The following is a 14,456-nucleotide window of genomic DNA, read 5'->3' as shown; positions in this document are numbered from 1 at the left end:
TGTTACAACTTTTACTTCCTCTAGATAGTAAAGTTTGATTGTCTTCTTGGTGCTGCACCAGGGCCGTGGCCAATCCGAAGACCTCACTAAACCATCCAATCAGTAGTAGCAATGGGCGGGGTGTGCAAAGGGCACGGACTGATTTGCTATTACTGCTATTCCCTAGTGTATATACTGCTTTTAACTTTGGGGGAGTCGGTACTCTCGTCACTAGGTTCAACTTGCCTGGGTGCAATGTCCAAAATTTTGAAATAATTATTCAGTAAAGAAGGTCCGCACTCTCAGGACTTAAAAATTACATAATGTTTTATTAACAAAAGACTAACGTTTCGGCCTCTCCGAGGCCTTTCTTAAAGAGGCCGAAACGTTGGTCTTTTGTTAATAATCATTTTTTTGTTTTTTTTATTTATTTCGATATAGGTGGTTTCGGAAATGGTACACTGTTTTTTATACATTGTTAAAATTCATCACACCTTCTAAATTTTGCCTTTTTTTCCATAGTAGTTGATCTCAACTAGTGGAGCATGAAGAACAGGTGCAACTCTGTGAAAACAGAACATTATGTTCCCCCGTGACAGGCATATGGTCCAGAATCTTTTTTTTTTTTCCAGGAGTTTTTAGGTAGTTATTGTATAATTAATCTGTGGCAGCTATTGTTAACCTATGGGTCACCATACTGGGTTTGGTCCACATAATCTCAATTGATAATGTGAACTTTCTTTCTACAATAGAAAATGGTAATTTAAAAAGGTGTATCACTGCTTCTATCACAAGTCTTGGGCTGTGAATCTGAAATTACCAGGCGTCTTAAAGGAGACCTGTCACCCTAAGAAATAATTCCAAATTCTTTTCCATCATGTTAGTTGAGCAAAATAAATTTTACTTATACTATATTTATTATTTACATTTTGTTTCCTTCAGTCTTGAAATTGACAATTTGGGGCCACTGATAGTAAATATAACCCCTTATATCAGTTGACACCTTCAGTGTTCACATCAGGCATCACCCAGCTGTCTTTCCCTGCCATCTGCCTCTGCTTGGCCCTTTTCTGCCCCCATATCATGCTCAGCAGATAACTTTTTTTACATAGAAGCCAGCAGGACTGTGTTTGCTAAAGGGCACAGTCCCATCAGCATGTAGGGAAAAAAAAACACTTATTTTAGAGTGGGGAAGAGGGGGGAAGGCATTTATTTATTTTTCTTCCCACCCAGCCAAATACATTTTTTCCCGCCTGGTATTTTTTTCTGGGGAGAACACTGTAAACAGAAGACTTTTAAAAAAATGCTTCACTTTTAGGTGATTGTAACCATTCAATTTAATAGCATTTATAACAAGGCTGTCCAGTTGGAGCCTCATGGGCCAGATGTTGCTCTGCAATAGATGGCTTCCAGTCTTTACATGGGTTGAATAGATGTATATAATAGTTTATATGATATAATTTCAATATAACCCAGCGTTCAAATGTGTTTTGTGAAATAATCAGTCTTCTACACATTTAAAATTGCACAGCTCTGAGAAATGCTTAAATTCCTTTGCAAAACCTATATTAACGTGCAGATGCAGATCTACAAATTGTCCCCTTGTTTCTTCCTGTTTTTACTGACGTGGTGGCATCGCTTAACATGACTGAAATTGTTTTAAATAGTAGAAGCTCACATATATAAATGTTTGGGAGCCAATCCTAAACTTTCAGCTAAGGGGAATGGAGCACCATAGGAGCAAAGCCGGGCTTGTGCCATGCGGGCACAAAACGAGTTAGGCTTTCCTGTCAACATGTTATTTGAAAGAAATATTTTTACTTCTTACCTGTACATTGGATTTTTTGCATATCTGCTTTGTTCCTGCCTAAGACTAAATTCTGTCACAAGGTTTTTTTAAGTAGCTTCACTCAGTTTTTAATTACCAACAATGCTGTTGTGTTTAACTCTGCTTTTCTGCTCTTGCTAGAAATGCGTTTCCTGGAAAGTAAATGTAAAAACAAATTAGAACATATGAATTCAGTACACCTACACATGGAACGGGCAACATTTACATCACACAGTGTTGCGTCATGAGTACGTGTGTATCAGTGCTTTGATTAAAAAGTACATAATATCCTACACTCGGCAAATGCAAGCATTTTAGAGAACATAAAGTTACTTTTTAATCACTAGTTTTCCTTGACTTAATTACCCTTCATTGACAATCTCAGTATGTGTGCGGTGTGCTTTTTCCCTACAGACCTGAGCAATCTATGCTATGCAATTATAATTCCCTTTATATCCACTTCTGTTTTATGTCAGAATGCTGTCAAGCTTCCCAGCAAGCTAAAGCTGGGGCTTCTTTAAGCACAGTCTCCAGCATATGCACAGAACAGATTTTAATTTTGTAATGGAGTCGGCACAGATATTCAAATTAACCCTTTAACACCTTTGAACTCAACACTGTTAGGGGCAGATTTATCAAAATGTGAGTTTAGAGCTTGATAAAAAAAAAAAAACTCATCAATGTTCTATTCGTAACTACGGGATTTTTAGAACCGTATTTATCAACTTTCACCCATTGATAAATGCAATTCTAAAAATCCCATGGGAATGAATAGAACATGGGTGAGTTTTAATTCATTAAGCTCTAAACTCGCATTTTGATAAATCTGCCCCTAGGTGTAGTGTGCAAACTCTATCTTGTAGGAACATAATTAGTACTTCTGTACTATGATAACATAGGAAAAGGCAGCCAAATAGTATTTTGGTATTCCCTGAAAATATCATGGATAGGTGAGCTGACTGTAATGTTGCATATACACAGCCCTAATTAGCTGCCAACTCAGCCACTCATGACTTACTCAGCAGCTTATTGTCCCTTGTATTGGGCCAAAACGTCAACTAAGCATCTGACAAAGGCAATTAAAAGCACTGGGAGAGGCTTGTAAGCATCTGACAAGCATCTGGAGCAAGGTCAAATATTGATCAGGAAGGATGCAAAAATCCATCTGCAAGAACCTTATCAGGCTGTGAATACAGTTTTTTTCCTAATGAGTCTGCATGGGGCAGTGAGATAATACATGACCGTGTCCTCGCCAAACTAGCAGATTTTAATATCTGTAGCCAACTTAAATTATAGAAAGAATCACTCTAATCTGTAGTCTTGTAAGTATGTATAAATGCATCAGTCAGTTTCCTTTTTCTTTATTCTTCTCAAGTTAATGTAAGCAAGTGAATGTTCCCTGAAGTTACTGTAAAACTCATAGCATGTTAAAGGGGTTGTTCGCCTTTACATTAACTTTTAGTATGATGAGACAATTTGTAACTGGTTTTGATTTTTTATTATTCATTGTTTTTTAGTTATTCAGTAGCTCTGTAGTTGGTAATTTCTAGTTGCTAGGGTCCAAATTGCCCTAGCAACCATGTATTGATTTGAATAAGAGACTGAAATACAAATAGGAGAGGGCCTGAGTAAACCGATAAATATAAAAAAGTAGCAATAACAATACATTTGCAGCATTTGTTCTTTAAATGGGGGCAGTCACTCCCATTTGAAATTTGGAAAATGTTGGAATAAGAAGGCAAATGATTCAAAAAGTATACAAAATAAAAAAAAGCCAATTGAACAGTTGCTTAGAATTGTTCTATAATATACAAAATTTTAGCATAAAGGTAACCATCCCTTTAAGAGGCTATTCAAAAAGAAGGTATAAGAAGGTACAGTTCAATAAGGAGTAAAGTAAACTAAAAAGCGTTACTATAAGAGCCAAAATAATGCAGAGCATTGTCTATAGACAGTACTCCTGGCAAACATTATAACAATAGTTAAGCCCTCTCCAGAATAGGCAATTTGGAATATGTAGCCAAACAGTGATTGCTCAACATATGCAGCTCCATTAGCAGTGCATTAGGACCTTGGTAGAACACCAGTATCAAGATCATGGGGGGGGGGGATCAGAGCAAAGATACTTGGGTAATGGCCCCCAGTGGAAACCCATTGGTCATCACAACATCGTTTTGGGGCAGATTTATCAAAATGTGAGTTTAGATTTTAATAACTAAAAACTCCTCCACGTTCTATTCATTCCTATGGGATTTTTGGAAGCGTATTTATCAAATGATGAGTTCTGACTTTCACCCATTGATAAATATGCTTTTGAAAATCCCATAGGAATGAATAGAACGTGGGGCAGTTTTTATTTATTAAAATCTAAACTCGCATTTTGATAAATCTGCCCTTTAAAATCATATTGACCTGTACTGCATAAATGAGTTCATAGTGGGTGGGACAGATGGCAAGATCAAAGGTGGCACAGTCATTTAGTTGCAGAAAGTAGTAGTTTTATCTATTAATTTTGCCAATATTTTGTTACAGGGTTTGAGTACTTCTGGGATTACTTAAACTCACAGTATTTGACAAAGACAATGGATTTCTTTTTTCCCATAATAAATCATTTTTATTGGGCCATTGAGTGCAGTTTTACATTGATATCATTGATAACACGTTATTGCCTGCTCATAGGCCATTACCAATTACAATGAATGTACTAACATACTTCTGAGAATTCCTGCACACCATATGTACTTGCTCAATAAGTAGGCAGAACAGTTTTGAAGGACTGTTAAACCGATACCAAAACACCATTATGCTGACAGCGTGGAACAGCTTAGGTTTAGAACAGGAACTAAGGACTATGCAGAGCTGGCTAATTAACTACCTGTGCTGGGGGGGGGGGGTTAAAACATTGATCCCTTCTTAATGGCTTCAAAACAGTATTTCCTGGAGGGATGTGATAATGAGGATTAACAAACACATTCGAACAAATAAAACACACGCAGTTTCTTTTGATGAATTATAAATGGTTTGATGGGAGCTGTGTGTTTCAAGTGTTTATTTCAGAGACAACAAAAAGCTTAACATGACAGGTCTTCCATGCTTCTCATTAATGTATAGTGTAGAAACTGACACGAGAAATGCCTAGTAACTGCTTAGGTTAGACATGTTTTGTAGTTACACAATTATTTGGGATGAAAAAATAAACGTGTCTTTTGTCTAGCCTTTAGCATTTTACTTTGTGCTCTTGGTTCAGACAAAGACCTTAACACTTTATTTCAAAACTGATGTGAAGTTCTTACATATAATATATATTGCAGACTTTCATCTTTAATTCAGTGGGTTGAACAAAATTATTGCATAAAAATGTGAGAAACTAAAGCCTTTTTTTTTTATTATTTTTTTTTTTAAACAATCGCTTCACTTCAAAGGTAATTGGACCAGGGGTTCAAAAGTAATTGGGCCATTGACTCAAATGCTATTTCATGGGTAGGTGTGGGCAATTCCTTTTATCTATCAATGAAGCAAATAAAAGCCCTGGAGTTGATTTAAGGGGGGGGGGGGGTGCTTGTATGTGGAAGATTTTACTGTGAACAGACAACATGTGGTCAAATGAGCTCTCCATGCAGGTGAAACAAGCCATCCTTAAGCTGCAAAAACAGAAAAAAAACCCATCTGAGAAATATTAGGAGTGGCACACATTTAATGTGTGTGTGTGTGTGTATATATATATATATATATATATATATATATATATATATATATATATATATATATATATATATATATATATATATATATATATATATATATATATATATATATATATAATACACAAGTTTCAGTGAGTCATGTGACGGAAATGACATAAGAACTCACCGTTTATAACTGATGACATCACTAGTCACCGTTTATAAGGATATCATTTACAGGATATTCATGGCTTTTGTGTATTATATACAGTATATATATATATATATATATATATATATATATATATATATATATATATATATAATATATATATATATATATATATATATATATATATAACCTGAAAGTGATAGCAAGTGAATGTTGCAGAACCTCTTTGATGTATTACACACCACTTCTAGTGCAGCAAGCTATATTATCAAGGATTATGGCTTTAATTGTTCTTTGGTGACAGGGATTGGCTTGCTTAGCTCATAGCTATTGCTCATAATGTATAAACATTGGATGTGCAAAAAGACATTAAATCCTTAAACTATTTGTCAGTGCTGTTAATAAAAGATGAGTCCCTTCTGGAAGCCCAGCAATCAGATGCCTTCTGTGTGATTGAGCTGTGTTGTGGGAGTGGGCATGTACAGATGAGATTAGGATTTATATAAAGTGATGGCAAGACAATGCACAGCAATATGGGCCCCTTTGGAACATGTTTTGACAAAAGCAGCACAGGCACCCAGCTGAGTGCAGTTTCAAAAAGCTAGAAACAATAGTGGGATTCGAACGATTGTACATCTTACTCTTTTTCCCCCAACATCTGTCAGAAAATTTATTGGCCAGGTTTAAAAATCTTTATCTGTCTCAGTGCAATCTATCTATGTTTGCAGGGCCAAGCAGGCAGCTACTCTTCAATTTTGCTGGCAATATCGGCTGAAATGGTCTTTTTAGTTGATGGACACATCGTACATTTAAACGATCATTTCAAGATAATCGTGGTCTCACGATAATGATTGGATCTTTTAAAAAGTTTAAAGACCCTCATTTTCACACCCTAGTAGTAAATTAGGTCCTTAGTATTAATTTCTTTGATGAAATGCAATTTATATTTTACCTATATTTTAATTTTGTATGTATCTATGTAAATAAGTCAAAAGTATTATTTTTCACGATTACACAGGATCGTCCAATCGTGTGAAGTGTTTTTACATGCTGTGATTTTAATGGTCTGGGTGACCAGGTATTTTCTGGTAATTTTTAATGGGTGACAAATTGCCATTGCCTTAGTTTTTGACATTCTCTGTTACATATGTAGATTTTCTTCCTTCCTTTTACCAGGAAAATAAACTTTTGCATACCATGAGATTTGTCATTTAATCCTTGCATAACCTGTACCATCACAGTGTTGCCTGTGGAGACTCATCAGAATTGGGCAGAATCAACCCACCAATGCAGTCCACCCTGATTTTGAAACCTGTCCCATAGTCGGTTGTTGCAAGGTGGCCATACTTTGTGTGGCTCCTCATTAACTTGGCCAATCTGAAGGGTCTACCTGATGGACCTGTCTGTGGCTGCATTTAGAATGGGCATATGAAGCTTGTTTGCTCCTTTTAGATTGGATGCAGCTATGCCAGTGCCAGTATGCCAGCTGATGCACATAGATATAGATTCATATAGATAATTTTATTCTGACCAGTTCTCCAATTCTTTCTGTCTTTCTAGCAGTGTGAAGAAGAAACCAGAACCAACAGACTACAGCAAAATGAGACCTGCCCAGAAGCGCAAGATCATGTAAGTAAAGTAATTAGTCTGTTCCCCATCTATCGACCTGCCTGTGCTCTTGGTACCAAGGGGCTAAATGGGGACAATGTAGATAGCGAAGAAGCACGCACTCCATGGGCCAATCGATATAATAAAAAGTCTTTATTAGAACAGCTAAAACAATAAACCTTATGCGTTTCGTATCCGAAGATACTTAGTCATAGGCATAATTGAAAACAGCCGTGAACTGACATTTAAACAAGTAAAAAGGATATGACGTACAAATCAGTGATCCTGAATTTTAACCCTAAAATTTAAATTTTCAGCTGAAATGAAACCTCTACTCTTATATTTTTAAACCAATTTAAATCATTACACACAGTTCTAAATTACTTTAAATCATTTCAATTCTTTCAAAATCATTATTGAGACAATTTTTCTTAAGACCATTTTATAAGACTATTTTTTAGGACAAGACGGAATGCTGGAAAATAGTAGAATTAGTGGATAAATCATGAAGTACATAAACAAATATTTAAGTTAACTATAATACTCAAAAAGTCGATGTATATAGCTAAAATACTGCTCTTCTTGAGTATATTCACTGTGGTTGATTTTGATTTATCCTTTTATTTATTTATTTAAATTTATGTTATCGTATAAATATAATATAAATTTTGCGATTCTTTTGGAGAATTGGTTTCATAATTAATGTAGTTTAGTTTTTACTTGTATAGTACTTTGTTTAGAAGGTAAACGAATATCGTAATGGATCATACTTTTAACATTGTAATCTAACCGGTAGACATTAGGATGTTAATGAATTTTGTTTGATCGCTGCTTTCTGAGCCTCATTGTGGTGATTATATACACTTCAATAGTGACATTAGGGTGCTTCGAGCTATCTGAATGAACCAAAGTGGGCCCAAAGAGAGAACTCCCAGGCAGTTGCGCTGGGGAAATTTCCTAGAGGCAACTTAGGAATTTAGGCATATACAGAGAAATTATAGGTTTAAGGGAAATGGTTAATTAAGTAGAGTGCCTCGGGTTGATAGTACGTGTCCTATCTGTAGTTCGATTTAATCAATTAGAAATATATCTCCGTTCTCCCGTTCTTTAGTTCTCTTTCAATGTTTCCAATGATAGGAATGTAATGTGATATGAATCCATGTTTATTTGGTATGAGTTCCACGACGCAAATGAATATTCTTGAATCTAGATGTTGATTTTGAAGCGGTTAAAAATCTCTTATCAAGAAGAGCAGTATTTTAGCTATATACATCGACTTTTTGAGTATTATAGTTAACTTAAATATTTGTTTATGTACTTCATGATTTATCCACTAATTCTACTATTTTACAGCATTCCGTCTTGTCCTAAAAAATGGTCCTAAAAAATAGTCTTATAAAATGGTCTTAAGAAAAATTGTCTCAAAAATTATTTTGAAAGAATTGAAATGATTTAAAGTAATTTAGAACTGTGTGTAATGATTTAAATTGGTTTAAAAATATAAGAGTAGAGGTTTCATTTCAGCTGAAACAATTTAAATTTTAGGGTTAAAATTCAGGATCACTGATTTGTACGTCATATCCTTTTTACTTGTTTAAATGTCAGTTCACGGCTGTTTTCAATTATGCCTATGACTAAGTATCTTCGGATACGAAACGCGTAAGGTTTATTGTTTTAGCTGTTCTAATAAAGACTTTTTATTATATCGATTGGCCCATGGAGTGCGTGCTTCTTCGCTATCTACATTGAATTACTCCCCCAGCTACGGGTTCGGGGCGCTGCACCCGGGCCATCCAACATCTTCGATGAGTTCTCATATATACAAAGATTGCTGTGACTAAAACCTCAATGCTGTGTACTGGTTGAAACTACACCCTCTAACGATAGACCTAGGGTTTCTACACCTGGGTCCTATTCTGCGCTGGGTGAGCAGTTAACTTTAATTTTATTTGGGGACTGAGACGATAAATTTTTTTGTATGCTAAATGGGGACAACCAACACAGTGGCATCAGAGCTTTGTATTAGAAAGACAATTGTCACTTTAAAAATCAAGTTAAGGAAATGGTAAATGCCAAATAAAAGGTATTAGGTTTTCTAACTCTCTGTTTTAGCCAAATGTTAAATGGGTGTTGGTTAATCTGTTAGCTCTGTATAATCAAAAAGTTGGAAGTGTTCAAAGTTTACCTGGATTTCTGATATGGCCCCAAGAATCTGTTCAGTTACAGCATGTGTGGGCTGATAGGCGTGTGCTCCCTGCGCCATCTTTGCTTGGAAGCAAATGAGATGGATCAGCTGCTCGCCATGCTCCGGGATATACTGCCAGCCTAGAATCCTGAGAAGACATAGCAATTGAAATGGTAAAACATATTCAGTTGTGAGTGTATCTCCATCGATACAAAATCACAAATAGAAATATGTGGTTTTATACAGATTGTTTGATGTAATGTCTCCAAGTAATGGCTTCCTGACTGAGCCACAAACACCTTGGCTAGTTTGCCTTATACATTCTGTTGCAGTACTCCTTTCTGATCAACCCAACAACCATATGCTGCACTTTACCAGGGCATAATAGAGAGGGGGTGAGGGTAAACAGAATGAAGCCCTTTGCACATAATTAAATCAGTTCTCAGAGCATGTTTAAGAAAATATAATGTTTATTAGTAATAGTAATATTATGGGGTTGACAATTGCTTCTCCGCTTTGCTAGTTGCTAGCTCTGCATTCAGTCCCCCAGAAGTTGTGTGTGCCTCAACCACCTTATAGGAACTTTTGAGTTGGGTGCAATGCAGTCCAGAAACACTTGCCAGGGCTTAAATAGACATAGGAGAAACTACACTGTTGCAGCACTTAAGTCTTGCCCTGTCTCACGACTTAGCCGAAATGTTGACTCTCTGCATTCATACGTTCCAGCTGTCTTTCTTTGTTTCCCTAAGCTGGTTTTCTACCATACTTATGCTGCCTCTCTCGCTGTCCCACACTAATAGTAGCAGATAGTACTTCAAGTTACTCATTTAGTCACCCTGCCATAGCAGCAGCCATAGCTACTATAATCCCAATTTCTTTATTTGCAGAACAGGTTACAATAGCAATGATGCTCAGGATTGTGTTATAATTGTGTTCAGGCTTTTTGGTACCAGCAGCAGTTAGCTCAGTGACGTCTGTATCAACGATAACCATTTCAGAGTGGGATGACTATTGAGTATATGAAACCAAGAGCCTATGAACTACACATTTGCATCTATTCAGCAAGCCTAGTTTCCAAATAATAACACAAACGTCCAGTTCTGATAACTCTTGGATATAAAACACTTCATGGTTCACATCACCTCTTCTCTCTCTCTGCAGTTTGGCTTGGAACAAACATCATTTTCCTTGGCTGGCAGCCTCTGATTTTACGAACGTTATGATTCTGCAGGCTCTGGGGAGCCATAACTACTTTTCAGTCATAATAAACCCTTTGCAGAGATAGTTGCCACAGCTGCCAAACCAAGAGACCTGACATGCCACATGCATATGCATGCTTTGTGTGATTAAAGTGTAATATTAGAAAATAACTTAATTCCAAAAGCAGTATTTTAAAATATAGAAAAATAAATACTTTCTACTATTTCTTAACCCATCCTCTTACAACAGTACCAGTAAGACATTTGTGTTGTGATTATTAAAGACTCTAAAGACTGTTGCCCACTCTTACTCCCACTTCTTGTTTTTCTCCTTTAATGAAGGAGAGAATCTTGAAAACAATTTCACCCTTTTCAAATTGAACCCATTTTCTAATGTCTCATCTAACAGAGAGGAGGAAATGTCCCGTGTGCAGGAGCTGATCAGGAACCCTTCATACAAATCAAACCCACTGGCAGCAGTAGGGCAGCATCTTCTGAAACGGATGAAGGAAGAGCAAGAAACTGACCCCAGATAGTGGAAAAAAATATACCAGAAAATTTCCAGCTATTTCTACGCAACACCAGATAATTCGTACTGTGACCACAGAACAGCAGATAAGAATCACAGTGACTATGGGACACAACAACAGGGAGTTCAGGGTCAGTCACAGCTGCAGATACACTTTGTATTTCTAAGCAGCTTGCTAAAGTATTTTATTTCTGTACGGAACAGCGATTAAAAAAAAAAAAAAAACCTTCCAAACTGCCAATGACAAGGAACCACCAGAAACGCTTTAGTTAAGTATGGAAAAACAAATGATGTATGTGGTTTTCTCCGAAAGTTCAATAAAAATAACATTCTAAAGATCTGTGTGTCTTCGTGTGTAATGATGCGGATCTATTTTATACAGTTTTTATAAGCTATGGCTACAGTACTTTATTTGTAACTATTTAATAACACTAGAATTGCAAACTTGCTTGCCTTATACAGATAACCTTTAAGAAATAACTAGTATACCTTATTCCAGTATCCGTATGTATCTGCACTAAATTTAGACATTGGTACATGGCAGTGCACTGATCCTGTATGATTTGGCCACGTGTTAGATGGGTGTAAGAAGCCGATAACAAGCACGCTTTGGGCTAAAGTAATTGCTGTTGTGGAGTGTCTGTACTCCAGATACAGTTGGTGTCAGTAGAGAAAATTTTTGTTCCAGGCAGCCAATCTGCTTTCCATTGGGGCTGAAACGAGACCTGTTATTACTAATGCCCTTGGGGCCCCCACATGAAGCCAAATTTAAGGTACCATCTACACGATTCATTTGTCATCAACGATAATAGCTTGTGTCTGAATTAAGGTATGAAAATAAAAATACCTGATATGAAAGTAAGTAAGCCTTGTTTGGATGGACCAGACAGCACCATCACCTCAGTAGATATCACACATTAAAGCTGAAACACACACTACACATTTTTATTTGGTCTGCATTGATTCATAGTCAACTCCTCAGATTGTACTGGGAAACTAACATCTACATGTATGTGGTGTCAGCATTAATCACAAAAATAGGCTCCTGTATCCATATACAAAATCTAGAAATCGGGTGTCGTGCAGCTCTTATAAGAACACATTCAGTATATATAGGCAGGGCAAGAACATACTGTATCACTTATAAATATGAGTGTTAATAAAAAGTGTGTTTTCTGCGTTTTGTTATGTTTTAGATGTACTGTATAACTAGCAGATTAGAAGGCAACATGTTGAGAAGAGTATGGTGCTTACTGTTATTCAAATAAATGGGAAGTTTGCTATGAATGATAAAATAGTATGCTAAATGTAAGAGCAGTATCAGGCTCAAAAGGTCAGTGTTCCATGTTTAGAAAATATTAAGTTTTATTTATTACCCCGGGGGCACAAGTGCAAGAGCACTAAGGGGCTCAAGAACACGTCTCTTATTGCTCGTTTGGGAAACAAACCCCTGGCTGCTGTGTGAGTGCCTGATGAAAAAGCCAGTACTTAAGGGAAAAAAATGGCATCAGAAGGTGCAGCCCGGTCCTTGCTGCCAACAGTTCCGTGTGCATAACCTTAAGGAGGCCTGTAGCTATTGGCACAAATCCCCACGCACCCGCTTATGACCAATTTCAACATTTGTAGGTGCAGGGTCAAATAAGTGACACACTAATGTTTCAGCTGTATACCCAGCCTTCCTCAAAGTTGAAAAAGGCTGGGGATACAGCGGTCGGATTGCGGGACCAATGCACACACACATGCAGCCGTGATCCAACTTTCGGCCAGATATCGATCGGGGGAAAGCTCGTCGGGTTGGCCCCACAAACGGGCCAATAAGCTGCCGATCGGTGATTTCCCCAATCATAATTACTGCTCAGTTATGTAATTTCTGTCCCATAAATCACTGGAACTTGTGCATTGATCGATATGTACTATGAATATTGGTCAGCAATCAGGCAGGGGTTCTGTTGATGCACCATGTCAGCTAATGTATAGCACGTCAGCAATGGAGGAAGTACAGAGAAGTCACAGATCCTCTTCTCTTCCTGCAATTCTGATTGTTCAATCTGTCTGCCTAAATGAGCAAATAAAAAAGGCATCCATTCCTTATAGGGCCCCTTATGCTATGTCTATGCATTTGGCTGACCTGAATTGACCTGCATATGGATGCTTTAAGCATTATCAGCCATTTTTGTGTTTAGGCAGAATCCTGCAACACGTGTTGGAACTAGGCTGACTCCCAAGTTATATACACACAAAATTCTGGAATAGGGAGAGAAAAAACATAGACAGGTAGTGTCTAAGAATACCAGTAAATAAATAATGACTAAGATTGATAGATAATAGATCGATGTATCCTTATTATTGATACTTAGTGATTTCCCCAATCATAATCGCTCCTCAGTTATATAATTTCTGTCCCATAAATCACAAACTTTTGCATTATAAAAAATGATGTACCCCTTGTTGTAAAATTGAGGATATTATAACTTATCTTGAAGTTCCATGTTTGAAAGCTCTCTGCCTTTTAATTCATGGTTTTATATGGTCATGGAACTCTTTGATGACACCTTACATTTTACAATATGGGGAACATTATTTTTTAGCTGGGCTTTCAGGTTTATTCTCCCTAATTCTCATACTGTTATTCATGCAGAGCCCCTCCAGCCCCCACTTACGGTAACCTCTGTAACAATTTTCACATTATTAAATTGCCATAAACTTATGTTCCAGGAAAAGCTGTTGTTAAACATTATTAGCCACTGAGCAGAACAATCTTTTTCTGCTCTCTGACTGTGAGCAATAGAAAGGGTGCAATTACTGTATAAGAGAAGCTGTGTTTAGAGTGATTTTGTTCCAAGACAGTTAAGCATTGTCAGTCTAGTCATTACAGACATGGAATGTGTTTACGTATTATGCAGGCTTAGTCTCGACCGTCACAGTTTGGGCATCATTTCTGGAAAAAAAAAATGTTAAAAATTATATTAATGTTATATAGCTTTGTGTCATTAAGATACATTATCGAACGTTCCCAAATGATATTCAAAATGCAATACAAAAAAAGAAGAATGCAGTTGACTTTGTTGCTAATTTTCTAATGTTCCGTGGAAATAATGGAACCTGAGACTGAATGGCTGGGTGATTGTTTATGCAGCAGCTAAATGGAGCACATAACGCAATAAAAACACAAAAAAACTGTTAAAGCTATTCACGTGATTTGTGTGATTCTTTTTTGGTTTTTGGTATTATCAGCCTTCACCAAGTACTTTGTTGGTTGTTTTGTTCTTGAAA

At 36.7% G+C, this 14,456-nt stretch overlaps 1 protein-coding gene across 1 annotated transcript in view; it reads left to right on the top strand.

The window, feature by feature from the left end:
* The window catches only part of fam207a.L (family with sequence similarity 207 member A L homeolog), a 71,185-nt gene extending 59,778 nt beyond the window's left edge, over window positions 1-11,407 (top strand). Inside the window, exons 5-6 of the mRNA NM_001092427.1 lie at window positions 7,223-7,291; window positions 11,064-11,407. Of these exons, the coding sequence (NP_001085896.1) occupies window positions 7,223-7,291; window positions 11,064-11,190 (196 nt within the window). The 3' untranslated portion in view covers window positions 11,191-11,407. The remainder of the gene's footprint in view (window positions 1-7,222; window positions 7,292-11,063) is intronic.
* The last annotated feature ends 3,049 nt before the right edge of the window (window positions 11,408-14,456 follow it).

The sequence above is a fragment of the Xenopus laevis genome, chromosome 9_10L, assembly GCF_017654675.1.
Source record: "Xenopus laevis strain J_2021 chromosome 9_10L, Xenopus_laevis_v10.1, whole genome shotgun sequence".
Lineage (NCBI taxonomy): Eukaryota > Metazoa > Chordata > Amphibia > Anura > Pipidae > Xenopus > Xenopus laevis.
Note: the sequence above shows the minus strand (reverse complement) of the source record. Positions and strands in the feature narration are given on the sequence as shown.